Source organism: Saccopteryx bilineata, chromosome 4 (assembly GCF_036850765.1).
Source record: "Saccopteryx bilineata isolate mSacBil1 chromosome 4, mSacBil1_pri_phased_curated, whole genome shotgun sequence".
Lineage (NCBI taxonomy): Eukaryota > Metazoa > Chordata > Mammalia > Chiroptera > Emballonuridae > Saccopteryx > Saccopteryx bilineata.
Genome location: NC_089493.1, coordinates 285,654,712 through 285,682,280, shown reverse-complemented (window position 1 = coordinate 285,682,280; position 27,569 = coordinate 285,654,712). Strand labels below are relative to the sequence as shown.

General features: G+C 43.8%; 2 protein-coding genes across 3 annotated transcripts in view; one reads left to right on the top strand and one right to left on the bottom strand.

Moving 5' to 3' along the window:
- HMOX2 (heme oxygenase 2) overlaps positions 1–27,569 on the top strand; it is a 38,083-nt gene that overhangs the window by 4,765 nt on the left and 5,749 nt on the right. For both annotated transcript variants that reach the window (XM_066275040.1, XM_066275041.1), the window contains one exon: positions 26,457–26,583. In XM_066275040.1, the coding sequence (XP_066131137.1) occupies positions 26,498–26,583 (86 nt within the window). In that variant the 5' untranslated portion in view covers positions 26,457–26,497. Of the gene's footprint in view, positions 1–26,456; positions 26,584–27,569 lie in introns of those variants that run through there.
- Positions 15,648–16,192, bottom strand: LOC136336526 (ubiquitin-like protein FUBI). Its single transcript, XM_066278300.1, has one exon. The coding sequence runs from the start codon at positions 16,105–16,107 to the stop codon at positions 15,709–15,711; it is 399 nt and encodes a 132-aa protein (XP_066134397.1). The 5' UTR covers positions 16,108–16,192; the 3' UTR covers positions 15,648–15,708.

Sequence of the window (27,569 nt, the reverse complement as noted above, 5' to 3'; positions counted from 1 at the left end):
TTTTTAGCACCGGAATGCTTGGGCCATTGACCTATCCTCAGCATCTGGGGCTGACACTAGAACCAATCAAGCACTGCCTTTTTTTTTTTTTTTTTTTTTTTCCTTTTTGGTGAGAGGAGGGGAGATAGTAAGGCAGATTCCTGCATGCATTCTGACTAGGATCCACCCAGCAGCCCTATCTGGGGCCGATGCTGAGTACTGAGCTATTTTTAGTGCCTGAGGTAGACGTTCTCAGATTAACAAAGCCATTCTCAGCACCAGGGGCCATGCTCAAACCAATCAAGCCACAGGCTGCAGGAGGGGAAGAGGGAGAGGACGCTGGAGAAGCATATGGTCACTTTTTCTATGTGCTTTGACTGGGAATCGAACCTGGGATTTTCATATGCCAGGCTGACACTATCCACTGAGCAACTGGCCAGGACCTGACTTTTTGTACTTCAGAATGATTGAATCAAATCAATACAGTCAGCTAATTTGTAAACTGGCTTTATTCAAACTGGCTATTCAACACTAGATAATTCATTTCATATGTACATGTATGTATCCAAATGCATACATATTTGTTTATATTAGAAAGAATGAAAAGTAAATGGTTTAATTCTCTTCCCAAAAATGTTGTGGTAGTAGCCTGACCTGTGGTGGCGCAGTGGATAAAGCGTCGACCTGGAATGCTGAGGTCGCCGGTTCAAAACCCTGGGCTCGCCTGGTCAAGGCACATATGGGAGTTGATGCTTCCTGTTCTCTCTCTCTCTCTCCCTCTCTCTCTCTCCTCTCTCTCTCTAATAAAAATGAATAAATTAAAAAAAAATCTAAAAAAAAAAAGTGAGCAAACTAAAAAAATACATTAAAAAAAAATGTTGTGGTAGTATATTTTGATCATGAGAAAAACATTTAAACTCTTTGAGCTGCTGTTTATGAATCTGAAAAATAAGGTTAATACTTGATAAGTCTTCAAATCTTTGGTGCCTTGGCCCTGGCCGGGTGGCTTAGTAGACAGAGCATCATCCCAGCACTCCCAAGTTGTGGGTTCAGTCTCTGGTCAGAGCACATGCAAGAAGCAGCCAATGATGTACAATTAAGTGGAACAAGTTGATGCTTTCCTCTATCCCTTGCTTCTTTCTCTCTCTCAAATCAATGGAAAAATTAAAAGCAACAATAAAAAAACCCTTTGGTTTCTTGATTGCTGCTTATTGAACTAAGCTGGGTTTCCAAACCCTTCTGTTTTGGTTAAGTTTGAGATGGGCAGAGCATCGCCCCCTGGTGGGCATGCTGGTGGATCCCCGTTGGGTGCATGCGGGAGTCTGTCTGACTGCCTCCCTGTTTCCAACTTCAGAAAAATACAAAAAAATAAAAATAAAAAAATAAAATCTTAAAAACAAACAAACAAAATAAAATAATAAATAATAATACAAGAATAAACTGTGTTCCAGGTATTCAAAACTGTAAACCTACTTTTGCCTCATCCTGTATCTTTAAGTAGATATATATTTTTTTAATTTTTATTTTATTCATTTTAGAGAGGAGAGGGAGAGGGAGGGAGAGAGAGAGAGACAGGGGGGAGGAGCTGGAAGCATCAACTCCCATATGTGCCTTAACCAGGCAAGCCCAGGGTTTCGAACCGGCGACCTCAGCATTTCCAGGTTGACGCTTTATCCACTGCGCCACCACAGGTCAGGCTTTAAGTAGATATTTTATAAATTAATTTAATTTTTAGCCTGACCAGGTGGTGGTGCAGTAGATAGAATGTCGGACTGGGATGTGGAGGACCCAGGTTCGAGACCCCAAGGTTGCCAGCTTGACCGCGGGCTCATCTGGTTTGAGAAAGACTCACCAGCTTGAGCACAGGGTCACTGGCTTGAGCAAGGGATCACTCGATCTGCTGTAGCCCCTCCAGTCAGGGCACATATGAAAAAGCAATCAATGAACAACTAAGGAGCTGCAACAAAGAATTGATGTTTCTCATCTCTCTCTCTTCCTGTCTGTCTGTACCTATCTGTCCCTCTCTCTGCCTCTGCCCCCCCAAAAATAAAAAAATTAATTTTTATTTTTATTAGTGAGAGAGAAAGACAAGAAGGGAGAGAAATGAGAAGTATCAACTCATAGTTGCGGCACTTGTTCATTGATTGCTATCTCATACATGCCTTGCCAGGGAGCTTCAGCTGAGCCAGTGACCCCTTGCTCAGGCCAGCAACTTTTGGGCTCAAGTCAACAACCTTGGGGTCATGTCTATTATCCTGTGCTCAAGTTGGTGACCCTGTGTTCAAGCGGATGAGCCCTTGCTCAAGCTGGCGACCTCAGGGGTTTTGAACCTGAGTCCTCAGCATCTCAGGTCAGCTCTCTATCCACTGTGCCACTACCTGGTTAGGCAAAGAAAATATTTAATAGTAAGCCAAGGGCTGTTTATAGAGAAGGAATTGCATCAGAATGCATATATTCTTACTGTCCAGTGATATGGTGCTGAGGAGCATCCTTTTTTCAAATGTAGGCTTGAGTATCTTATCCTAAGATCTTGAATAGAGATATGGTTTATATGAAAACCGAGAAAGAGTTCCCTGCATCACTTCAGTTGGCCATATTTATAATTTACATGCAATTCTCTGATGGGCTGTTTGTAAATAAATTCTCTTTACAATAGCTATACACTTTCAAGTTATCTATAGTGAATTCCATTAATCATTGTTATTTATTATTATTATTATTATTATTATTATTATTATTTTGAGAGAGAGGTAGGGAGAGACAGAAATTGAGCTGCTCCCTATGTGTGTCCGGACTGGAGAATTGAACCTGATTGGGCAACCTCCACACTCTGGGATGATATTCCACCAACTGAGCTATCTGGCCAGGGCTTAATTTCTTTTCATTTATTATTTCAGAAAGAGAAAGAAAGAGAGAGGGAAGGGGGAAGGAAAACATTCATTTGTTGTTCCACTCAGTTGTACATTCATTGGCAGCTTCCCATGTGCCCTGACTGGGGATAGAACCCGCAACCTTATCATTTCAGGACAACACTCTTAAATGACTGTTTTTTAAAAAATTTTATTTTAAGACTTTATTTATTCATTTTAGAGAGGAGAGAGAAGGGGGAGGAGCAGGAAGCACCAACTCCCACATATGCACCAGGCAAACCCAGGGTCTTGAACCGGCAACCTCAGCATTCCAGGTCAAATGCTCTATCCACTGCGCCACCACAGGTCAGGCACCATTGTCATTCTTAAATGGAAAAACATTGGTCATTCAAATGAATTTCTTGCAAAATACGTAAATAAATGTAAACACATATTCTTTGACATATGTAACAGTGCTAAACCAGACCATAACAGTTATGGGTTGCTATATTTCAGTACTGTGTCAAATTTATTAGAAATTTTAAAAAAATTTCTGAGTCAGCTGCTTTTTTTTTTAAATTTTATTCATTTTAGAGAGGAGAGAGAGAGAGAGAGAGAGAGAGAGACAGAGACACACACACGGGGGGAGGGAGCAGGAAGTATCAACTCCCATATGTGCCTTGACCAGGCAAGCCCAGGGTTTCGAACCGGTGACCTCAGCATTTCCAGATCGACGCTTTATCCACTGTGCCATCACAGGTCAGGCCTCAGCTACTTTTATTAGCTGGCTTTAAAATATGTAATACAATAGGAGACAGCATCTTATGATAAATAAAATAAATAGAGTGAATTTAGAAAAGTAAACCATACAGTAAACAATATTACAAGAGTACCTGAACAGTCATCAGAATGAATTACCTTACAGTATACAATAAAAACAAGGCCCTGGTGGGCTGGCTCAGTGGACAGAGCATCGGCCTGGCATATGGACATCCTGAGTTCAATTCCTAGTCAGGGAACACAAGAGAAGTGACCATCTGCTTCTCTCTCCTTCCCTTTCCCCCTTTTCTCCTGCTTCCCCTGTCAGCTAGTGGCTTGATTGGTTTAATTTCCACTGTGATTCTTATTTGGGACCCCCTTGTCTAATTACAGGCTGGACAGAGTGGGTATGGACTGGGGGGAAGGTAGATAAGTGAGTTGGATACATGAGAAAAGAGAGAGCAGAAGAGGAAAGAAAGGGATGATTGTTGCGTGGCAGTAACTGTGTCAGCTTGTATACAAGAGGCCAAGCAAGTGGATATTCTCTTTCTTTAGCTTAGGGATAAGAATATTTGTTAAATGAATAGCTTTGTTTCCTTCCCAAGAGTATCATAGGGGTAATTATTGTTACAGTTCTTTGTAACTTTAAAAGGACTTTGAGGAAAAATGGCATAACAGACAGGTGTGTGTACTCCAACTGCCTGACTTTTCTAAATACTTCTAGCTTTCTGCCTTTCTCCTGATGAGCTCTCTCTTAGTCTTGGAAAACTCAAGTTTCACTGTCATATATTCAATTCTACAATATTTGAGGGCTATGAGAAGGTGCTAACATAATTAAACAATTTGCCATCATGCTTCTAGCTAACCTAGTTAGCTGGCCTGCATCATCAGTCACTGCGATGATCATATTTTTTATATTAAAACTGGGACCCATAGTTTGAGTGAGTTTACAGGTGTACTGAAAGAATTGATTGCTAGGCTGGAATGTTTGAATCAGAATTGTCCTGGTAAATCTGGAACATAAGACTGCATCTTGATCTGTTGTCTGTATTGCACAATTAATATTTCTGTGGCACACCTTCTTGTGATCTCTCTCTCTCTCTCTCTCTCTCAATCTCAATGAAAGCCTCTTGAAGCTACAAGGTCTTAGGCCTCATTGTAGTCACAGAGCTAATGAACAATATAAATGGTTGTTGACTATAATATGGCTTGTCAGATGCCCAAGTGTAGCCATCCCCTTCCTTAGATACTGGCTCTGCTTTTCTCTCTGGCAAGACCAGTACAAGCTGCTGCAGAAGAACTTTTATTACCTAGAACTATATCGTGAGGAGGGCAGGCAGGGGAAGGGAAAGCATCAGCAAGCAGAATTGAGTGTGGGTTGAGAGAGGGCTCTAGGTAGTGTTTGAAGGCAGATGAGAAAAGTAGATATAGTGAGGTTGTGTTAAAGCTTCACTCGCTTTGAGTTTTTTCCTACAGGAAGGCAAGGGGAGAGTCAGGCTTTTCTGTTTAATAAAAGCAGGGATTGACCGTAGCCAGTTAGCTCAGTCCCAAAACACCAAGGTTGTGGGTTTGATTCTCCAGTCAAGCACATGTGGGAAGCAACCAAGTGAATGCACAACTAAGTGGAACAACAAATGAATGCCTCTCTCTCTCTCTCTCTACCCCCCTCCTTCCCTCCCTCCCTTCCCCCTCCCTCCATCCCTCCTTCCCTTCTTCCCCCTCTGTCTGTCTAAAATCAATCAATCAATAAAATTTTTTGAAATAGCATGTATCCCTCTAATTATAAAATAACTTTTGAAACACCTCATTTCTCTACCCTACATTTGGGTTTCTGTTGTTAGCAACATTTCCAAGGGTCTGTGCTCGATGTTATGTTTGTCCTGTTTTGTAAGACTTTTTTTGTGTGTGTTTGCAAAGTCAAAAGTGGATTGACTAGCTGCTGCAGGTTATGTTTTCTTGCCCTTTGCATTTGGCTTTTCCAGCACATATTTAACTAAGTTAATTTTTAAGTGTAAATGCCTATAGATAGAACGACAAAGAAGCAGTGATATTTGCACATTTGGCAAGCGTGCGTTTCCTCTATGGCAGTGGTCCCCAACCCCCGGGCCATGGATCGGTATCGGTCCGTGGGCCATTTGGTACTGGTCCACAGAGAAAGAAGAAATAACTTACATTATTTCCGTTTTATTTATATTTAAGTCTGAATGATGTTTTATTTTTAAAAAATGACCAGATTCCTTCTGTTACATCCGTCTAAGACTCACTCTTGACTCTTGTCTCGGTCACGTGATACATTTATCCGCCCCACCCTAAAGGCCAATCTGTGAAAATATTTTCTGACATTAAACCGGTCCATGGCCCAAAAAAGGTTGGGGACCACTGCTCTATGGGTGCAAAGTATTGTCACTGAGGGCTGTGCAAAAACAACAGTGAACCCACCATAGTTCTTGTTCAGTAGAAGTTGGCAGTCACCTTGCAGACACAAAACAGTAAAATTACTTTGTAAGGTTTATTTTCTTTTAGGTTTATTTTATTGATTTTATTTTATTTTTTGTGGTTTTTTTTTTTTTTCTTTCAGGGGCAGAGAGAGAGTCAGAGAGAGGGATAGATAGGGACAGACAGACAGGAACGGAGAGAGAAGAGAAGCATCAATCATCAGTTTCTCGTTGCGACACCTTAGTTGTTCATTGATTGCTTTCTCATATGTGCCTTGACCGTGGGCCTTCAGCAGACTGAGTGACCCCTTGCTCAGCGACCTTAGGTCCGAGCTGGTGAGCTTTTTTTGCTCAACTCAGATGAGCTCGTGCTCAAGCTGGTGACCTCAGGGGTCTCGAACCTGGGTCTTCCGCATCCCATTCCGATGCTCTATCCACAGCGCCACCGCCTGGTCAGGCTATTTTATTGATTTTAGAGAGAGAGTGGAAGGGGGAGAGAGAGAGAGAAGAATATTAATCTGTTCCTTTATGTACCCTGACTGGGGTTGAACTGGCAACCTCTGCACTTTGAGATGATGCTTTAACCAACCATACTGTCTGGCCAGGGTACTTTGTAAGGTGTATGATTGTTCTGACACTCAGTATTCTGGAAGGTCAGGAAATGAAGACCTGAGAAGCAGAAAAGACAGGAGAACTTGAACTGAACCCACTGGGGTTAGGTAAAAGAATATGAAGAGAAAAGAGAGAAGGAGGCCAAAGAAAGGGGATACCTCTCTTAAGTAAGCACTCAGGGATCTTACTGAAAACATATTAACCACAAAGAGACGGTCTCTCATAAAGAGACTTTTGTTTTGTTTTTAAGAGAGAGGCAAGGAGAGAGATGGACAGACAGGAATATTGAGCTGTTCCTGTATGTGCCCTGACCTGATCAAACTGGCATCTCCTGCACTTCTGGACAATGCTCTAACTAACTGGGCTATCTGACCAGGGCCTTTTTTTTTTTTTAATATATGTGATTATCTTAGAGAGTTTGAAGTCTTCATCTGATTCTCAGAGGGACCTTAATGATTATTCTATTCTGGCAAATACCCTTCCTACCCACCTTCAGAAATATACTTTTCTGAATTTTATTTTCAGATAAGGAGGTATTTGGGAGGAAGATGAGAGACAGAAAAGCTAGGATTCCTTTGTAAACAAATAGCCTTTCACGGAACACTATCATTGGACATGCACGAGTGCTTGAGCAAAGGACAGTATGTTCCCACATACGTGTGGTGTAATCTGGTTCCCAGGAACAGAGCAACTAAACATTCTCACTGACTAGTGTGGGTGAGGCTCCAGGTATGTCTTCAGAGCTCTTACAATCAACTGTGGCTAATACAGAGTTAGAGCTAAGTAAGAATTTTGGGGGTAGGGTGAGTTGAAAATAGAGAAATCATAGGCTTTTTGGAAGATCAGGATGTATTTCAAGAAGCTGCTGGAGTATTGGAAACAAGGGGTGAAAGAGTATAAGGAGCTCTGGCCCACCAGCCAGAAAATATTGGGTAGGTGCCGGAACAATGGCTAATTCCTGTGCTGCTTTGGACATAGAGGCCTAAGAGACAGTCTCAGAGCTGTGGTCACTTAGCACATCAGCAGGAAATGGAAGCTGTCTGGTTTTGGGGGGGGAGTTTTGTTTGTTTTCTACAGAGACAGAATCAGAGAGGAGGGATAGATAGGTACAGACAGGAATGGAGAGAGGTGAGAAGCATCAATCATCAGTTTTTCGTTGCAACACCTTAGTTATTCATTGATTGCTTTCTCATAGGTGCCTTCAGCAGACCTAGTAACCCCTTGCTTGAGCCAGTGACCTTGGGTCCAAGCTGGTGAACTTTTTGCTCAAACCAGATGAGTCCACGCTCAAGCTGGCGACCTCGGGGTCCTCTCGAACCTGGGTCCTCTGTATCCCAGTCCAACGATCTATCCACTGCACCACTGCCTGGTCAGGCTGGAAACTGTCTGTTTTAAAGCTAAAATCCTAGCTCCCCTAGTAGACCATAGCCATCAAACTAGGCCAAGCTCAGAGTTACTACGAGTGCTGGAGGAGCTGAGCTTCTGAGTGCCCGGCCCTCCCCTATCACTTTAACTATGGACTCTCCACTTGCTGCACTTGCTTTATGTGTTGGCCTTCTGTGCAGGGTTTGGTTAAGCTCTTAGAGCCTTGGGGCACATGATTCTTTGCCTTTGTTTGCCTGTACCCTGTTCAGCTGTTCCCTTCCCCATTTTGTCTACTCCTTTTTCCCTAACATTATTCATTCATTACTGCCTATTATGCCGTAGATGATCTGGGCTATTTGAATTTCTTCTCAATGATGATTAATAGAAACAATGAGGTTTGATCAGTTCTTCTGACCTCATGGAAATTATAAGCACTCACTTCATGTTATCTTTATTAGTTTATGTAGTTTGGGGGCTGCCTCATGGAGTAGAAGTTATTCAATTTTATAGTGTCAGACTGCTGGTTTTTTTTTCTTTTCAGTAAATTGCAATCACTGTAGCATTTTGCTTTTTTTCCCTTGAGAGATAATAACTGTTCTGTTTTTCGGGGGTTTTGTTTGTTTGTTTGTTTTTAAATTTAATTTAATTTTATTTATTCATTTTTAGAGAGGAGAGAGAGAGAGGGAGAGAGAGAGAGACAGAAGAGAGAGAGAGAGAGAGAGAGAGAGAGGGAGGGAGGGAAGGGGGGAGGAGCTGGAAGCATCAACTCCCATATGTGCTTTGACCAGGCAAGCCCAGGGTTTCGAACCGGCGACCTCAGCATTTCCAGGTTGACACTTTATCTACTGCGCCACCAGAGGTCAGGCCTTGTTTTTTGTTTTTTAGTGAGAGAGATAGAGACCAATAGACTAACAAGAAAGGAGAGAGATGTGAAGCATCAACTTGTAGTTGCGATACTTTAGTTCACTGGTTGCTTCTGATATGTGCCTTGGATTGGGGGCTCCAGCTGAGCCATTGACCTCTTCTTGCTCAAGCCAGCGATGTTGGGCTTCAAGGTAGTGAGCATGGGATCATATGCTCAAACTGGCAAGCCCACACTCAAGCTAGATGAGCTGGTGCTCAGGCCAGGTGAGCCTGCACTCTAGCCAGTGACCTTGGGCTTCGAACCTGGGACCTCAGTGTCCTAGGTCAATGTTCGTCCACTGCACCACCACTGGTCAGACGAGATAATGATAACTTAAAGCCTTGGTGTATTTCCTCCAAAATATGTTTAGAGACAGGAGGTGGGCTTGTTACGAGAATGTATAGCTACTTCCTTCTTGGGGTTGACCCATTCCCTAGAGTAGTAACAAACAAAAAGAGAACATTGCTGTGAATCCCTTCTCTAAAGCCTGCTGGGGTAATGAAGGTTTTTCAGAGGCGGACATCAGAGGAAGTATCAGGTGGCCTGTGCATTCATGGGGGTGGAGTGCTGGAAAGTGTTTGTTAGTTTGACTTTAAATATTTGCACCTGACCTTTGGTGGTGCAGTAGGTAAGGCATCAACTTGTAATGCTGAGATTTCTGGTTCGAAACCCTGGGCTTGCTGGGTCAAGGTGCATACAAGAAGCAACTACTACAAAATTGGTGCTTCCCGCTCCTCCCCCTTCTCTCTTTTTCTCTTCTGTCTATAAAATTAATAAATAAAATCTTAAAAAAAATTGCCTATCCATTTCTTTAAAAAGAGGAGGTCTTGGTAAGGGATTGTTTTGCTCCTACTCAGGCTTTCAAAGTCCTTAAAATTTAAATGGTGTGTTATCAGTAGCTATATCTGTAGAATGTAAGGAAGCCAGTTTAAAAACCAATGCAGTGCAACATTTCGATTTCAAATATGAACCAATGAGTTATTTGATCACAAAACATCACATAGTTGACTCTCTACAAGGCCAGTCTCACCCTCCAGCCCCCATCAGCAGCAATTTTTGTAGTAAAAGTACTTACTGCTCAAAAATGCTTACTCACTAGCCAGTGGGATTCACTTTTTTTTTTTTTGGTGACAGAGAGATGAGAAGCATAAATTCTTTATTGTGGCACCTTAGTTGTTCATTGGTTGCTTTCTTATATGTGCTTTGACTTGGTTGTTTTCTTATATGTGCTTTGACTGGGGGCTGCAGCAGAGCTAGTGGCGCCTTGCTCAAGCCAGTGACCTTGGGCTCAAGCTGGTAAGCCTTGCTCAAACCAGATGAGCCTGCTCTCAATCAAGCTGCAACCTCAGGATTTTGAACCTAGGTCCTCCACGTTTCAGTCTTACGCTCTATCCACTGCGCCACTGACTGGTCAGGTGGGATTCACTTTTATTTTTGTGTTTTTCCAAAGGTAGAAGCAGGGAGGCAGTAAGACAGACTCCCACATGTGCCTGATGAGGATCCACCCAGCATGCCCACCAGGGGGAGATGGTCTGCCCAACTGGGGTGTTGCAGTTGGAGCCATTCTAGCACCTGAGGCAGAGGCCATGGAGCCATCCTCAGTGCCTGGGCCAACTTTGCTCCAGTGGAGCTTTGGCTGCGGGAGGGACTAGAGAGAGAGGAAGGAAAGGGGGAAGGATAAAGAAGCAGATGAGTGCTTCTCCTGTATGCCCTGGCTGGGAATCGAATCCAGGACTTCCACACGCTGGACCGACGCTCTACTGCTGAGCCAACTGGCCAGGACCAGGATTCACATTTAAAAAAAGATATTTTATTTATTGATTTTAGAGAGAGGAGAGAGAAAGAGGGGTGGGGAAGAGCAGGAACCATCAACTCATAGTAGTTGCTTCTCATATGTCCCTTGACCGGGCAAACCTGGGGTTTTGAACCAGTGATCTCTGCATTCCAGGTTGACGTTTTATCCACTGTACTACCACAGGTCAGGCTGCTGGAATTCACTTTTAACTATCTTCTTTGTTACCTGTTCTTTTAGAATATCTGGCATTCTGGAAATCATTTAGTCACTCAACAAACCCTAATTAGCTGGATGCCCTGTGTTTAGCAGTAGGAGACAAAGATAAATAAGCTATAATCTGGAAAACAGACATGTAAACAAATACTTTAACAGGAGATAAGTGCTATAATAGATCATATAAGTCTTGCTTAGATTGAACTCTTTAGTGCGAGAGAGACACACACACAAACGGAGTGGCAGGGAAAGAGATGAGAAGCATCAACTTGTAGTGGCACTTGAGTTGTTCATTGATTTGATGCCTGACATGTCAGGACAGCTCAGATTTCCACAATTTTGCATATAGTTCTGGAACATTTATAAAACATATAAATAAAACAAAGAAGGCTTCATTATTTATTTTTTAGTGAGCAAGAGGGAGACAGGAAGGGAGAGAGATGAGAAGCATCAACTTTTAGTTGCGGCACTTTAGCTATTCATTGATTGCTTCTCATATATATCTTGACTGGGGGGCTCCAGCCAAGCCAGTGACCCCTTGCTCAAGCTAGTGACCTTAGGCTCAGGCCAGGGACCACAGGATCATGTCTGTGATCCCATGCTTAACTTGCTATCTCAGGGTTTTGAACCTGGAACCACAGTATTCTAAGGTGATGGTGCTCTGTCTACTGTACCACCACTAGTCAGGCTTGATATTATTATTATTATTTTTTTTTACAGTGACAGAGAGACAGAAAAGGTTAGATAGGGACAAACAGGAATGGAAAGAGATGAGAAGCATCAATCATTAGTTTTTTGTTGCAACACCTTAGTTCATTGATTGCTTTCTCATATGTGCCTTGACCGTTGCCCTTCAGCAGATGGAGTAATCCCTTGCTTGAGCCAGTGACTTTGGGTCCAAGCTGGTGAGCTTTGCTCAAACCAGATGAGCCCACACTCAAGCTGGCGACCTCGGGGTCTCGAACCTGGGTCCTCCGCATCCCAGTCTGACGTTCTATCTACTGCGCCACCGCCTGGTCAGGCTTGATTTTTTTTTTTTTTGTATTTTTCTGAAGCTGGAAACGGGGAGAGACAGTCAGACAGACTCCCGCATGCGCCCGACCGGGATCCACCCGGCACGCCCACCAGGGGTGAGGCTCTGCCCACCAGGGGGCGATGCTCTGCTCCTCCGGGTGTCGCTCTGCCGCGACCAGAGCCACTCTAGCGCTTGGGGCAGAGGCCAAGGAGCCATCCCCAGCGCCCGGGTCACCTTTGCTCCAATGGAGCCTTGGCTGTGGGAGAGGAAGAGAGAGACAGAGAGGAAGGGGGGGTGGAGAAGCAGATGGGCACTTCTCCTATGTGCCCTGGCCGGGAATCGAACCCGGGTCGCCTGCACACCAGGCCGACGCTCTACCACTGAGCCAACCGGCCAGGGCCTTGATATTATTTTTTATTTGACAATGCTTCCCATGTAATTTTAACACACAAAATAAGGCTAATTAGTTTAAGATTTCTCTTTTGTAAGGAGAGAAAAACTAATCTTTTGAAGTGTTCCAGGGCCCTTCTGAAACACCCCAAAGTTTTTGCCAGGTCAAGCCTCTATAACAGGGGTCCTCAAACTTTTTACACAGGGGGCCAGTTCACTGTCCCTCAGACCATTGGAGGGCTGGACTATAAAGAAAACTATGAACAAATCCCTATGCACACTGCACATATCTTATTTTAAAGTAAAAAAAACAGAACGGGAAAAATACAATATTTTAAATAAAGAACAAGTAAATTTAAATCAACAAACTGACCAGTATTTCAATGGGAACTATGCTCCTCACTGACCACCAATGAAAGAGGTGCCCCTTCCGGAAGTACGGCAGGGGCCGGATAAATGGCCTCAGGGGGCCGCATGCGGCCCGTGGGCCGTAGTTTGGGGACCCCTGCTCTATAACTTAAATTTGAGGAAGTTTGTCAAAATACATCAAGAAGATTGGACTTTTGACTAAATAGGATCAAATATCATTATGAAATAATATTAAATTACTCATAAACCTAAAGTGACAATAAAAAGTTATATATATATATATATTAAAAAAATGAAGGCCCTGGCCGGTTGTCTCAGTAGATAGCCCAGAGTGTGGACATTCCGGATTTGATTCCAGGTCAGGGCACACAAGAAAAGTGACCATCTGCCTAACCTGTGGTGGCGCAGTGGATAAAGCATCAACCTGGAAACGCTGAGGTTGCCGGTTCAAAAGCCTGGGCTTACCTGGTAAAGGCACATATGGGAGTTGACGCTACCTGCTCCTCCCCCCTTCTCTCTTTCTCTCTCCCCTCTCTATAATGAATAAATAAAATATTAAAAAAAAACCTATTTAAAAAAAGAAAAGAAAAGTGACCCTCTGCTTCTCTACCCCTCTCTTTCCCCTTTCTCTTCCTCTTCCCCTCCCACAGCCAGTGGCTCGATTGGTTCGAATATTATTTCCAGGCAATGAGGATAGCATGGTTGGTTTGAGCGCCACAGCCTCAAGGGCTAAAAATAGCTTGATTGATTGGAGCATCGGCCTCAGGCACAGGAGTTACTGGGTAGATCCAGGTTGGGGCATATGCTGGTGTCTATCTCATTATCTTCCCTCCTCTCACTTGAAAAAAAAAAGATTAACACCAGTTTAGTTCTTAGGATTCAGAAGATTGTTTTCTTAAGTATAAGGACCTGATCAAAACAACAGAAAACTATTCTAATGAAACATAGAAGCTCTGCTTTCTAGGTATAAAACCTTTTATACTACATACCTAGAGAGAGTAAATACAAAAAAGAATAAAACATTTTTTTTAACCATGTGAGAAAAAAAACAAACTTTTATTCTGCATTAGTTAACTTTTTTTTTCTTTTTTTTGCAAGAGAGGGACACATAGGGACAGACAGACAGGAAGGGAGAGATGAGAAGTATCAATTCTTCGTTATAGCATTTTAGTTGCTCATTGACTGCTTTCTCATATGTGCCTTGATGGGGGTGAGGGCTACAGCAGAGCAGGTGACCCCTTGCTCAAGCCTGTGACCTTGGTTTTTTTAATATATATATTTTTTTTATTTATTAATTTTAGAAAGGAGAGAGAGAGAGAGACAGAGAGAGAGAAGGGGGGAGGAGCAGGAAGCATCAACTCCATATGTGCCTTGACCAGGCAAGCCCAGGGTTTCGAACCGGCAACCTCAGCATTACCAGGTTGACACTTTATCCACTGCGCCACCACAGGTCAAGCCTGTGACCTTGGGCTTCAAGCTGGCTACCTTTGGGCTCAAGTCTTTGACCCTGTACTCAGGCTCATGAGCCTGCGCTCAAACTGGTGACCTCGGGGTTTTGAACCTGTGTCTTCTGCGTCCCAGTCCAACATTCTATCCACTGCGCCACCACCTGATCAGGCTGCATTAGTTTACTTTTGACATTTATATATTTTTATTTATTTATTTATTTTTGAGAGAGAGAGAGAGAGAGAGAGGAAGGGAGATGAGAAGCATCAACTTGTAGTTGCGGCACTTTAGTTGTTAATTGATTGCTTCTCATATATGCCTTTTCTGGGGAGCTCCAGCTGAGAGCTCCTTTTAGTTACTATGGCAGTGGATGCTATAGAGATGTGCAGATCCAATTGTGACTGCCCCTGTTGTAGGGATGCCCCTGAGCCTCTGGCTTCATTGTCTACCAAGATCTGGCAGGTCTGGCTGCTTCCATTCAGGCACCAAATGGTGGTGGGTGCCATCCTCCGCCTTTGGAACCAGATATCTCCAGCCTTGGCCTGCCCTGCTAGTCAGCAGAAGCAGGGCTCACCAGGGAACAATCTCTGGTTTGCTGTGTAATCTGAGCAAATCAAGGTGAGTGTAGTGGGAAGAGGCAGCAGCAGCTTCTGAGTGAATCTTCAAATGGGAGCCTAAGTATTTTCTTGTCAGAAATCATAGGATTGAGCTCACTTTTCATATTAAAAATAAAATGTGACAGTGGTTAAGAAACCTGTCCGTTGTACATGTAAATGCAATGTAGTATTAGTATAGCCTTGTTTTACATGTTGCTAGTAGTCTGTGATGACATCATATTCACCTCACATGCATTTCAGCTAGGGACACAGGAGGCATTATCTTGCATTTAGAAGGACTCAGGTTTGGTCCCACCTTGATTTTTTTTGTTTGTTTTTTAGTGAGAGAGAGAGAGAGAGAGAGTGAACAAGTGGGACAGACAGACAAGAAAGGAGAAATGAGAAGCATCAGCTCATAGTTGCAGCATTTTAGTTGTTCATTGATTGCTCTCATATGTGCCTGACTGGAGGGCCCCAGCTCAGTCAGTGACCTTTGGGCTCAAGCCTGCGACCATGGGGCCATGTCTATGATCCCATGCCAAGCCGATGACCTTGAGGTTTTGAACCTGGACCTTAGCGTCCCAGGCCTCCACTGCCCCACTGCCTGGTCAGGCATTCCCAGCTTGATTGTTAACTCTGAATGACCTTGACCATATTAATTAATTCCTTTGATCTTAGTTTGTTCATAGCCAGTGGGTCCCTGCTCAAAAGTGACTTAGCCTGGTGTGTCCAGGTCTGTTAGACTTTAGTCTGGTTCTCTTCTACACACCCTCTCCTGGGTGAGCTTGAGGGCCTTCTGCCTCTTTAGGGATGCTGCTAAGGCTCCATCAAGCCTGTTTGAGCCTATTTGTAGAGAGGAAAGCATCTGAGAGCCAATGGCACTTCTAGGTTTTCCAAAGTGAAGGTTTAGCAAAACTGTCTTTTTTTTTTTTTTGACTGGGCTAAGCGGCTTTATTAGAGAAAGCCAGGATTACAAAGGACTTAAGAGTTGGCATTGGGGCCCTTCTTCTTGCCAAAGATGGGCACAACATTGACAAAACGCCGGTTGTACTGCATCCGCCACTTGGCCCGACCAGTCTTCTTCTTTTTCTCCTGTTTGGCCACCTTGGGGGTCTGCCCTCTTACTTTCCCAGCACGGGCCAAGGAACCATGGACTTTACCTCCAAGCATGCGACCGGCTACTTCCAGAGTGGTCAGAGCCTCCACTCCACACTGGCCCAAGATAGCTTCATCCTCTAGGGGCGTTCCTGCCAGAAGCACGACTTGATCTTCTGGAGCGATGCCCTCCAGTGAGGCTACATGAGCCTTGATTTGTGCGACAGTCTCCTGGCCGGTGACCTCAAGGGTGTGTAGCTCCTGGGCGCGGACAAAAAGCTGCATGTCGGCGACTGATCTGCTGCCTCTGCCTCTACCGCGAAGATGGAGTCGGAAAAGAGGAAGGAACAAGAGCGCACACGTCGAAGGCGCTTGCTGCGCGTTACGTCACTGCTCTAGCAAAACTGTCTTAATCACATATTCTCTCCCTCCACCCCCAGATGCTATTCATGTTCATCATTTGTGAAAGCTAAAACCACAGTCAGACAAATATGACTGACTCTGCTCAGTTCACAGACACATGCTTTTAAGATTGTTCCAAAGTTGGAGTAATCTCTGCTTATTGATACATCAGAGTGACCCACAGTCTCATCAGCATTTCCTCTGTTACAGGCAGCCTTGTGGATGTGTGGTGCCTAGGCTTTGATCTTATAAATATAAATCCTGGCCTGACCATTTTGGAATTCAGTCAAGGGTTCAGCCCCCACTCCCTATATGCATCTCATGGGACTAAAGTGTCTTTATCTTTCAGCCCTGAGACATAGTCCTCTCATAAAAGGTAGAGTGTCACTTAGGGAACATGGAGTCCTATATTTATTTTATTCATAAGCAGGAAATGCTTTTCACCAGAACTCATCTTTAGCACCTGCAACAGTAGACTCCTGGCTCCTTCTCTGAGATCTTTTCCATGTTTACCGTTTTGTCCCAGTGTCTGCTTTGAATGCTCAATTATATTTGAACATGCTACAGATGAGTGCACTGCCTGCTTCCTCAGTAAGAAAAGCCTGCCAGAGGAATTTTGGACTTCCTGAGCAATGGCAGTTTTGAGGTTACTAAAAGATTAGTGCCCTTAGACTAGTTAGCAGTTGTTTTGCTTTCTGATCATTTGTTGCCTAAATGTGCTAGTGTGTGTTCAAGAAATCTGATGTAAGAACTTTATGTCCCTAAAGTCCTCTACCGCGAAGATGGAGTTTCCAGGACTCCTTCTCTGAGCTTGCTCTTTATAAAGAAGTTAAAAGTCATTCATTTAGTGAACTGTGGGATTGAATTCATCCAGTGATTAAAATGAAAGAGGTGAAGCTTATCTATAAGATTTCCTGAGTGGCAGCACCAGTTTAGAGACCTCAAGCCATTTATAAAGTCAGAAGCTGTTGAGCTTGATTCTGTGATTTCCTCAGAGTTTTGGGAGGCCTCTCTTATCAAGTCCCTTGTTGAGTTAGAGCTGATACCCTATCCACTGCTCTCAACATCTGGTATAGCCAGCCAGCATTGAGCAGCACCTATAATGATGATTTTCTAGCTGTAGTGGTCACATGTCTCACCTTGGAAAGAATAGCTGTTCTCATTTCCTGTCACTATCAGAGGGTGAGGGCTGAGTCAGAAGTCCGGTGTGATTTGTTCACAGTTATCTGTGGACAAATTTCATATTCTTCCTCAGTGTTTCATAGTCACCCAGCCAACAACTTTTCTCAAGAGATTTTCAGCAGTTGTGGCAGTGTTACATTGCATGAGACACTTATTACACGTTAGCTCATTTTGTCTTCACAACACACTTGAGAATGTGGAGCAGAGAGAGTTTCATTATTCTGTTTTATGGATGAGGAAACACAGCCTTTCAGAGGTTATGACTTACCTATATCCATGGAACTATTAAGCACTGGGAATCCAAATCTCAAACACAAATGTTTCTAGCTCTGGACTATTCCCTTTGCAGGACCCAGTTGCCCTTTCATACCTGAAGGTGTGCTGTGTCTATAGCAATACTCAGCAGTAAGCGGAAGCCCAGGAGGGGCCCTAGTAAACTGACAGGTCTTCCCTATCCCAGCTCCCTTATTTCTGTTTTCCTGAGGTCTGCCTGTTTACCTAATAGAAAAAACAGGTTGTACTTCCTCAGCACATCTTTTTGCTGGAAGGATGAAAAACTGGGCCTGTGGTATGGGGTATATCCTTAATAGTGCTGGATTTTAAACGGTGCTAAGGAGAACAAGTTCATCTTCACACTGCACCAAGAACAGGGCTCCTTCCCCTTGTTTAGAGTTTCCTCATGTCTCAGCAAGGTCTGAAAAGTTTATCAGAGTGTCTTCTGGGGCAGGTAGACCAGCTGGTAAACAGTTCTGGTTCATTCTCAGTTCCTTTTGTAACATTTGAATAACTTAATATTTGTTATAAAATGGTTTCAGGCCTGACCAGGAGGTGGCGCAGTGGATAGAGCTTTGGACTGGGATACGGAGGACCCAGGTTCGAGACCCCGATGTCACCAGCTTGAGCGCGGGCTCATCTGGTTTGAGCAAGGCTCACCAGCTTGAGCCCAAGGTTGCTGGCTCGAGCAAGGGGTCACTCAGTCTGCAGTAGCCCCCCAGTCAAGGCACATATGAGAAATCAGTCAATGAACAACTAAGGAGTCGCAAATTGATGTTTCTCATCTCTCTCCCTTCCTGTCTGTCCCTATCTGTCCCTCTGATTCTCTCTGTCTCCGCCAAAATAAATAAATAAATAAATAAATAAATAAATAAATAAATAAATTTTAAAAAATGGTTTCAGGGTTATTGTCTTATTTGACCATCCCAATAGTCTATAGTATCTGAACTCTGGGCAGGTATTTATTCCATTTTACAGGTAAAAAATGGAGAGAGCCAGAGAGATTTGGAAACTCTAAAGAGATGTAATTTCCTGTCCTGGTTTCCTCTCTTCTGCTCCTGCACCCTCCACAGTAGCTCTGGCATTTAAAATTTTTTTTATTAATTGCTATGGCCAGTTAGCTCAGTTGATTAAGTGCGTTGTCCTAAAACAACAAGATTGCAGGTTTGATTTCTGGTCAGGGCACACATGGGAGGCAACCAATGAATGCACAACCGAGGAATAACAATGAATGCTTCCCTTCCCCCTCCCTTTTCTCTCTCTTCCTCTCTCTGTCTCTCTAAAAGTCAATCAATAAATTAAAAAATTAAGCCCTGAAGCCTGACCAGGAGGTGGCGCAGTGGATGGGGCGTCGGACTGGGATTTGGAGGATTCAGGTTTGAGACCCCAAGGTTGCCAGCTTGACCGCAGGCTCATCTGGCTTGAGCAAAAAAGCTCACCAGCTTGAGCCCAAGGTCGCTGGCTCAAGCAAGGGGTTACTCGGTCTGCTGCTGAAGGCCCACGTCAAGGCACATATGAGAAAGCAATCAATGAACAATTAAGGTGTTGCAACGAAAAACTGATGATTGATGCTTTTCTCATCTCTCTTGGTTCCTGTCTGCCTGTCCCTATCTATCCCTCTCTCTGACTCTGTCCCTGTAAAAAAAAAAAGAAAAGAAAGAAAAAGAAAGAAAGAAAGAAAGAAAGAAAGAAAGAAAGAAAGAAAGAAAGAAAGAAAGGAGGAAAGAGCGAGCCAATTGGCTAAAAAGTAACATAACATTTATAGCTTTCCAAATTCCCTTCCTGTCACTGTCAGTATACTTACACACTTTTGCATGTAGTTGTAATCTGCATTTTTGGTTCTTTTTAAAACAAGTTTATGTAGACTTTTCCTTGCATGGATGCAGCCTGCCATCAACTTGTCACAACAGTGCTAGGGTTCTGTTGTTTATTGTCATTTGAATAGTCCTAACCTATATTGTTTTCTAATGTTATATATAGCTACTTATTATGTTGATGCAATTACTATTAATACTTCTGCAAGTATTTCCCAGCGTGGAATCTTTTGGGATCTTATTTTGTTTTTTTTTTTTTTTTTTTGGGGGGGGGTTAGGGCAGTTTCTTGTTGATAAGTTTGAAATCTAGGAAGTTTGTACATTTATGATTTGCCCTCCCAACCAATTTTCTAGGGATTGCAGTGATTCCTGCAAAGAAAAAAAGTATTGGAGTGTTGGAGGCCAGACTAAGTGTGGACACGTGCTTTTCAGAGAATAAAGTGAATTGTTTCTGACATTGCAAGGTGGCTTCTGAATGCCACACTGGGTGGCCACTCTTGAGGAACAGTAATCAAATCACAGGGTTGGAACAGAGGCTGCCTTCCTGGCATCCATTTAGTGTGGGTTGAATGTGCTAACACTGAGCCTTCCCAACAATCTTCTCCACCCCCCCCCCCCCCCAGCATATGGTGCTTTTAGCCCATGTTAAGGATTCAGTATTCTTGCTGCTGGTGTGGGGATATGTCTATCTTTCCTTCAAAGCAAAATCGTAAAATCATGTTTTTAGTTTAGAAAACAAAGTTGTGGACAGGAGATTACTTTTCAATGTGGTTTTAAAAACTGCATTTTTAGCAATATTCATGTACCATTGCAATGCCTGCCTTCCTCTTTCCTTTGGATTTTTTTACTCACCACATATTTATTAAGAACCTATTATTTTCGGGGCCCTGGAGCTACAGTGGTGAAACAGACAGCTGTGGGTCAACCCCTGGAGCCAGAGTTGGACCCCTTGCAATCTGATAGGATGGAATTAGGGGCTCTCAGGCAGGACGGAGGTTAAAGAGGGTAGGTGGAGGATGTGTCTGAAGGGACACTGGCACAAAGTGCTGCTGAGGAAAAAATATGCCACTATAGCACATGTGGAAGCCGCTTTCCTTTCTCCTTGTTTTGTTTTTGTGTATTTTTTGGTTTTCTTTTTTAGAAAGAGAGAGGGGAAGGGAGAGAGGTGAGAAGCATCAGTTCGTAGTTGCGGCACTTTAGTTGTTCTTTGATTGCTTCTCATACGTGCCTTAACTGGGGGCCTCCAGCCAATACAGTGGCCCCTTGCTCCAGCCAGCAACCATTGGGCTCAAGCCAGTGACCATGTGATCATTTTGATGATTCCACAATTAAGCCCGCAACCCCGCTCTCAAGCTGGTGAGCCTGCACTCAAGCTGGTAACCTCGGGGTTTTGAACGTTTGTACCTCAGCATCCCAGGTCAATGATCTATCCACTGTGTCACCACCAATTAGGCCCCTTGTATTTTTAATTTTTTTTTTTAATTTTTAATTTTTTTTTAGAGAAAGGCAGGGAGAGAAAGAGACAAGAACATTGAGCTGCTCCTGTATGTGCTTTGACCAGGGAATCAAACCGGCTACCTTCACACTCTGGAACAACGCTTCAAACCATCCAAGCTATCTGGCCAGGGCTTAATTTTTATTGATTTTTAGAGAGACAAGTAGGGAGAGAGAGGGGAAGGGGAAGAGAAATGTCCATTTGTTGTTCCACTCTGTCATATATTCTTTTTTTTTTAATCTTTTTAAAAATATATTTTATTTATTGATTTTTAGAGGGGGGGGAGAGAAGGGGGAGGAGCAGGAAGCATCAACTCCCATATGTGCCTTGACCAGGCAAGCCCAGGGTTTCGAACCAGCGACCTCAGTGTTCCAGGTTGACGCTTTATCCCACTGTGCCACCACAGGTCAGGCTGTCATATATTCTTTGGTTGCTTCCAGTGTTTACTTTTTTTTTAATTAATTAATTTATTTATTTTTAAATTTTATTTATTTATTTTTAGAAGGAGAGAGGGAGAGAGAGGAGAGAGAGACAGAGAGTGAGAAGGGGGGAGGAGCAGGAAGCATCAACTCCCATATGTGCCTTGACCAAGCAAGCCCAGGGTTTCGAACTGGCGACCTCAGCATTTCCAGGTCGATGTTTTATTCACTGCGCCACCACAGGTCAGGCTCCAGTGTGTACTTTGACCAGTGGTTGAACCTGCAACATTGTCATTTCGGGATGATGCTCTTAACCGACTGAGCTAACCCGCCAGGGCCCCCTTGTTGTATTTTTTTTTTTTTTTATCTATTGATTTTAACAAGATAGGAAGTTGAGAGAGAGAGAGAGACAAGAACATTGATCTGTTCCCGCATGTGCCCTGACCAGGGATCGAACCGGCAACCTCTTGAGTTTTAGGACGATGCTCTAACCAACCGAACCACCCATCCGGGGCCCCTTGTTGTATTTTTAAGACAACTAAAAGTCCTTGTTCAAGCAAGACTATACGCTTGTGGAATGTGCAGTTATTATCAAATAAAAGTTAATTATCAGATTGAATTACATAGTCACTTTTATGCAGCTGATAATTAGGTGCTGGAAATTTAACTAATTTACCACAGTTGATAACCTAGGCAATCAGGTGCACTTGCTCTTGTCTTCCCCTATTTTTATTTATTTATTTATTTTTATTTTTTTCCTATTTTTATTTTCACTGTAAGCAGTTTAGGGGCTGTGCTCCTCAGATGCTTGGGACATGTCATTATTATGACCAAGTGTACCTGCCACCTGTGTAGAGGCTCTGGGACCTTTTACTGCATCCCTTCCTCCTGATGGTAACCCAGAACTCCCACTCCAGTGCCCTGTATTCTTTGCAGCCTGAGTCCTGAGTGGCTGGGGACAAATCTTAGTTCTCAGGGTCCCCAAAGGTGCGGAGCTCAGATGTTCTTTCTTAAAAGTCTGTCAAACAAGGTCAGTGTGGACAAGCCAGTGGGGGTCTTATTCTGCAAACTGGCTAAGTCTGCCTTGGTCCCTTAGTGAAAGGATGCATAGCTGAGCAGCCTTAACCATCTCTGTGGTCTGTTCTATTTATAACACTTCACATATTTACTTTTTTGTCTGTGTGATTTAAGATCTACTCTCGGCCCTGGCCGGTTGGCTCAGCGGTAGAGCGTCGGCCTAGCGTGCGGAGGACCCGGGTTCGATTCCCGGCCAGGGCACACAGGAGAAGCGCCCATTTGTTTCTCCACCCCTCCGCCGCGCTTTCCTCTCTGCCTCTCTCTTCCCCTCCCGCAGCTAAGGCTCCATTGGAGCAAAGATGGCCCGGGCGCTGGGGATGGCTCTGTGGCCTCTGCCCCAGGCGCTAGAGTGGCTCTGGTCGCAACATGGCGACGCCCAGGATGGGCAGAGCATCGCCCCCTGGTGGGCAGAGCGTCGCCCCATGGTGGGCATGCCGGGTGGATCCCGGTCGGGCGCATGCCGGAGTCTGTCTGACTGTCTCTCCCTGTTTCCAGCTTCAGAAAAATGAAAAAAAAAAAAAAAAAAAAGATCTACTCTCAGCAAAATTTTTTTTAATGTTTATTTTATTGATTTTAGAGAGAGGAAGGAAGAGAATGAGAGAGAGATGGGAAGATGGGAACATTGATCTGTTCCTATATGTACCCTCACTGGGGATTGAACCAGTAACCTCTGCACTTTTGGACGATGCTTGCTGTAACCAATTGAGCTATATGGCCAAGGCAGCAAATTTCAATGAGAAAGTACAGTATTTTCAACTATAGTCACCATGCTGTACATATGAGCCTCAAAAAATATTATTATTATTTAGCAAGAGAGACAGAATGAGAGAGAGAGAGAGAGAAAGAGGCACAGATAGGAAGGGAGATGAGAAGCATCAACTTATAGTTGTGGCACTTTAGTTGTTTATTGATTACCTTCTTATATGTGCCTTGACCAGGAGTCTCCAACTGAGCCAGTGACCCCTTGCTTGAGCAACCTTTGGGCTCAAGCCAGCAACTATGGGGTCATGTCTCTGATCCCATGCTCAAGCTGGCAGCCCTGTCTTTAAGCTGGTGAGCTCATTCTCAAGTTGGTGAGCCCGCGCTCAAGCAGCAAACTGAGGGTTTTGAACCTGGGTCCTCAGCATCCCAGGCTGATGCTCTATTCACTGTGCCACCGCCTGGTCAGGCAGAAATTACTTATTTTATAACTGAAAATTTGTACCCTTTTACCAGCCTTTTTTTTTATTACAGAGAGAGTCAGAGAGAGGGATAGATAGGGACAGACAGACAGGAACGGAGAGAGATTAAAAGCATCAATCATTAGTTTTTTGCTGCGACACCCTAGCTATTCATTGACCGCCCTCTCACATTTGCCTTGACCATGGGGCTACAGCAGACCAAGCAACCCCCCCCACACACACTAGAGCTAGCGACCCTGGGTACAAGCTGGCAAGCCTTTGCTCAAACCAGATGAGCCTGCGCTCAAGCTGGCGACCTTGGGGTCTCGAACCTAGGTCCTCTGCATCCCAGTCCAACGCTCCATCTACTGCGCCACTGCCTGGTCAGGCTTTTCTTTTATTCCCTATATAAGTGATACCATGCATTTCTTTCTCTGGCTGGCTTATTTCACTTTTCGCTTTTTATTTTCGAAGCATTCTTGGAGAACATCAGTAAACCTCAATCAAAATACAAGTCCTAATACTTAGTGCTTAAGTGTGGAAGGTATTATGCTAAAAACCTCACCTTTCAGGTTCTCATTTAATCCTTCCTATCATTAATCCCATTGAATAAATGTTAAATCTAAAAAGAAGGTTCAGAAAGATCATGCTGAGCAATCCATTGTAATATCCCAAAAGATATCAAAGATGTAACTATATTATCTAGAGGATGCTCAGAAAGGATCTATACCAGGGTCCCCAAACTTTTTACACAGGGGGCCAGTTCACTGTCTCTCAGACCGTTGGAGGGCCAGACTATAATAAAAACTATGAACAAATCGCACATATCTTATTTTAAAGTAAAAAACAAAATGGGAACAAATACAATATTTAAAATAAAGAACAAGTAAATTTAAATCAACAAACTGACCAGTATTTCAATGGGAACTATGGGCCTGCTTTTGACTAATGAGATGGTCAATGTCCGGTTCCATATTTGTCACTGCTAGCCGTAACAAGTGATATGATGCGCTTCCGGAGCCGTGATGCATGTGTCCCGCGTCACTGGAAGTAGTACTGTACGTGAGCAACGCCGCGCTTTGCCACACTGCCACATACAGTACTCCAGGAGCTCTCACTGACCACCAATGAAAGAGGTGCCCCTTCTGGAAGTGTGGCGGGGGCCGGATAAATGGCCTCTGGAGGGCCGCATGTGGTCCGCGGGCTGTAGTTTGGGGACCCCTGAAATATACGAACATGTTATATATAAATAACAGTGATTATATCTGTGAAGTAAGACAGAGATTGGTTTTTATTTTCTTTTTTTAAAACCTTTGAATAGGACTGTTAAAATTTATTTTTAGAGAAAGGGGGTCTAGGAGCAGGAAGTATCAACTCAGCAGTTGCTTCTCGCATGTGCCTTGACTGGGCAAGCCCAGGGCTTTGAACTGGTGACTTCAGCATTCCAGGCCGATGCTTTATTTACTATGCCATCAAAGGTTAGGCTACTAAGCATTTTCTATGTACTTCACCCAGAAACAGGTGTGAAGGGGGACAAAGAAGTGTAAAAAATAGCCCTTTTCGCCTGACCTGTTGTGGCACAGTGGATAAAACGTCAACCTGGAATGCTGATGTCACTGGTTTGAAACCACCGGTTTGCCGGGTCAGGGCACATACAGGAACCAACTAGTATGAGTTGATGAATCCTACTCCTTTCCCTCTCACCTCCTCCTCTATCTATTCCGTCTCTCTCCTTTAAAAAAAATCAATAAATCTTAAAAAGAGAAAAAAAATGCTTAGCAAATACATACTGGTGGAGGTAGAAAATGAAGGTCTGTTCTTTCCTTAGTTTGATGTGGCTCCAATGTTGGTAGCTCTGGTCTTGTGAGCTACTTTATTAATTGTTGGTTCAACTGTGCTGCTGTTCTCCTGGCAAGTCCCCAGATGGACTGCCTTGTACTGGAAGAGCGAGGCCTCCAGGGTGGAGGATGAGCTTGTTGTGTTGTGGGACCTTGTTTCCCTGGCTGACAGGCCCAGCCCTGGCAACAGACAGTGGGAACTGATTGGCCACCTTGTGTTATTTCCTTCAGCCCAGCAGAATCTGGAGTTGACTGGGGACAGTCTGCTTGCATGGTGACTCAGTGTAGCTGATGCAGGTTGTTGGATGTCTTTCGAGCTGCTCTGAACAGCCTGGGTCAACCATCCAGTTAGTGCCCTGCTCCTCTGCACGAAGCCACCCCTTTAATAGAGCTGCTGCACTTTTCTTTTTTAAGCTATTAATATATCTATGGTTATTTACTTTATGTTTTAGAAACTTGATATAATTTCAAACATACAGAAAAGTTGTCAGAACAGTATAAAGAATTCTCATGTACCGTTTGTCCAGATTCACCGTCAGCATTTTGCCTCCTTTGCTTTACTCTTCTCCCTTCCTTCCTCCCTCTCCCCTGTATGTTTATGTGTATACACACATATACTCTCTCTCTCTTTTTCTGAATCATTGGACAATAAGTTGCAGATGGCCTGCCCCTTTACTTTTGAATACCTCATTATGTACTTCCGAAAACAAGGACATTGTCTTACATAATCACAATACAAAATAAAAAAAAGTTCAACATCAGTACAGTTTTATTACCTAGTCCACCATCTGTAATCAAATTCTGTATCTATTCATATATAGTTCCAGCAATGGCAGAGCTTTATTTGGAAAGATAATCCCTGAGGTATATGGGTGACTCCTCAGTCACACGGCTCTGAGGAGGACAAAGCCAGCAGGTATTTGGGGAAGTGACTGCTGTGGGTGCCACATCACCTGCTCCTTGTGTCTTCACAGGGTCAGAGGAGTAAGGGCAGCAAGAACCACACTTGGCAGCAATGTCAGTGGAACTGGAGACCTCAGAGGGCATAGATGAATCAGAGAAAAAGCGCTCTGAGGCCCCAGAAAGAGAGAACCACACCAGGTGAGTAATGGGGTCTGGCGTGTTCAGCCAGGGCCTGTCATGTCCGGCATAGTCAGGAGCCGTGCTGCTCCTGAAATGCCTGCTGGGACAGCAGAGACAGTAGACGTCACCCTGGGCTCTCAGCACTCTCCCTGTGTCCCTGGGGAGATTGGACAGGCTCTCTCCTCGTAGGGCTACTGAGTAACAAAACTGGATGGTGTTATGGGTCTTTTTTTTTCTTAAAACCCTAAGCATTTTTTTAATCTGGGGTGAGAATGAATAATTAGAGGCAAAGCTGGGGTCTTTTTTGGGATTTTCTATAGATCCTTAGAATGTGGGAGCAACTTCACTCCAGGGGTTTTTCTTACTGGGTAGGGCCAGTTCTTCTAAGCTTCAAGTTACTGGGGCCTGTTCTTCATTTTTCTTATTCTCTTGTGATAATCTTGTCATTGGCAAAGTTCTTTTGTTTTAATAACTTGAAATAATTGCTAATACTAAGTAGTTGTCCTCATGTGGGTGAAGAAACCAGCAGAGGCTGGGCCATGAGAGGACAAGTTTTTCTTACTCTAATAAATGGATTGTTTGTACACATGAGTCCCTGTCCAGTGCCACCGTCTTTAGGGCCATGCATTTTTTGCCTTGTCTGGTACTGGCATCTATCAGCACAACTCCATCCTGTGTAATTTTATTAAACAGCACACACGTAGGTCCTGCTTGGCTCCACCTTCCCAGCATTTGTCTCATTCTCATCCTACACCTGGGCCCTGCCACATGTAATCCTGAAGAGTCTATGGTTCCAAGGTGAGAGGAAGGCAGCAAAGCTGTGCCCAAAGATCCATAGTCAGTCCTTTACAATGGTGTGCATTCTGGGAGATATGTTCCCAAAGGCTGGCTATTCCCTGGAGAAGTCAGTAATGCTGTGCTGGGGTAAAAGGTGTGTTTCTTTGGGCACTAAGTGACCACAGAAGCAAAGTATTGTTCATTTGGGTGGTTCAGGGGGACAGGGA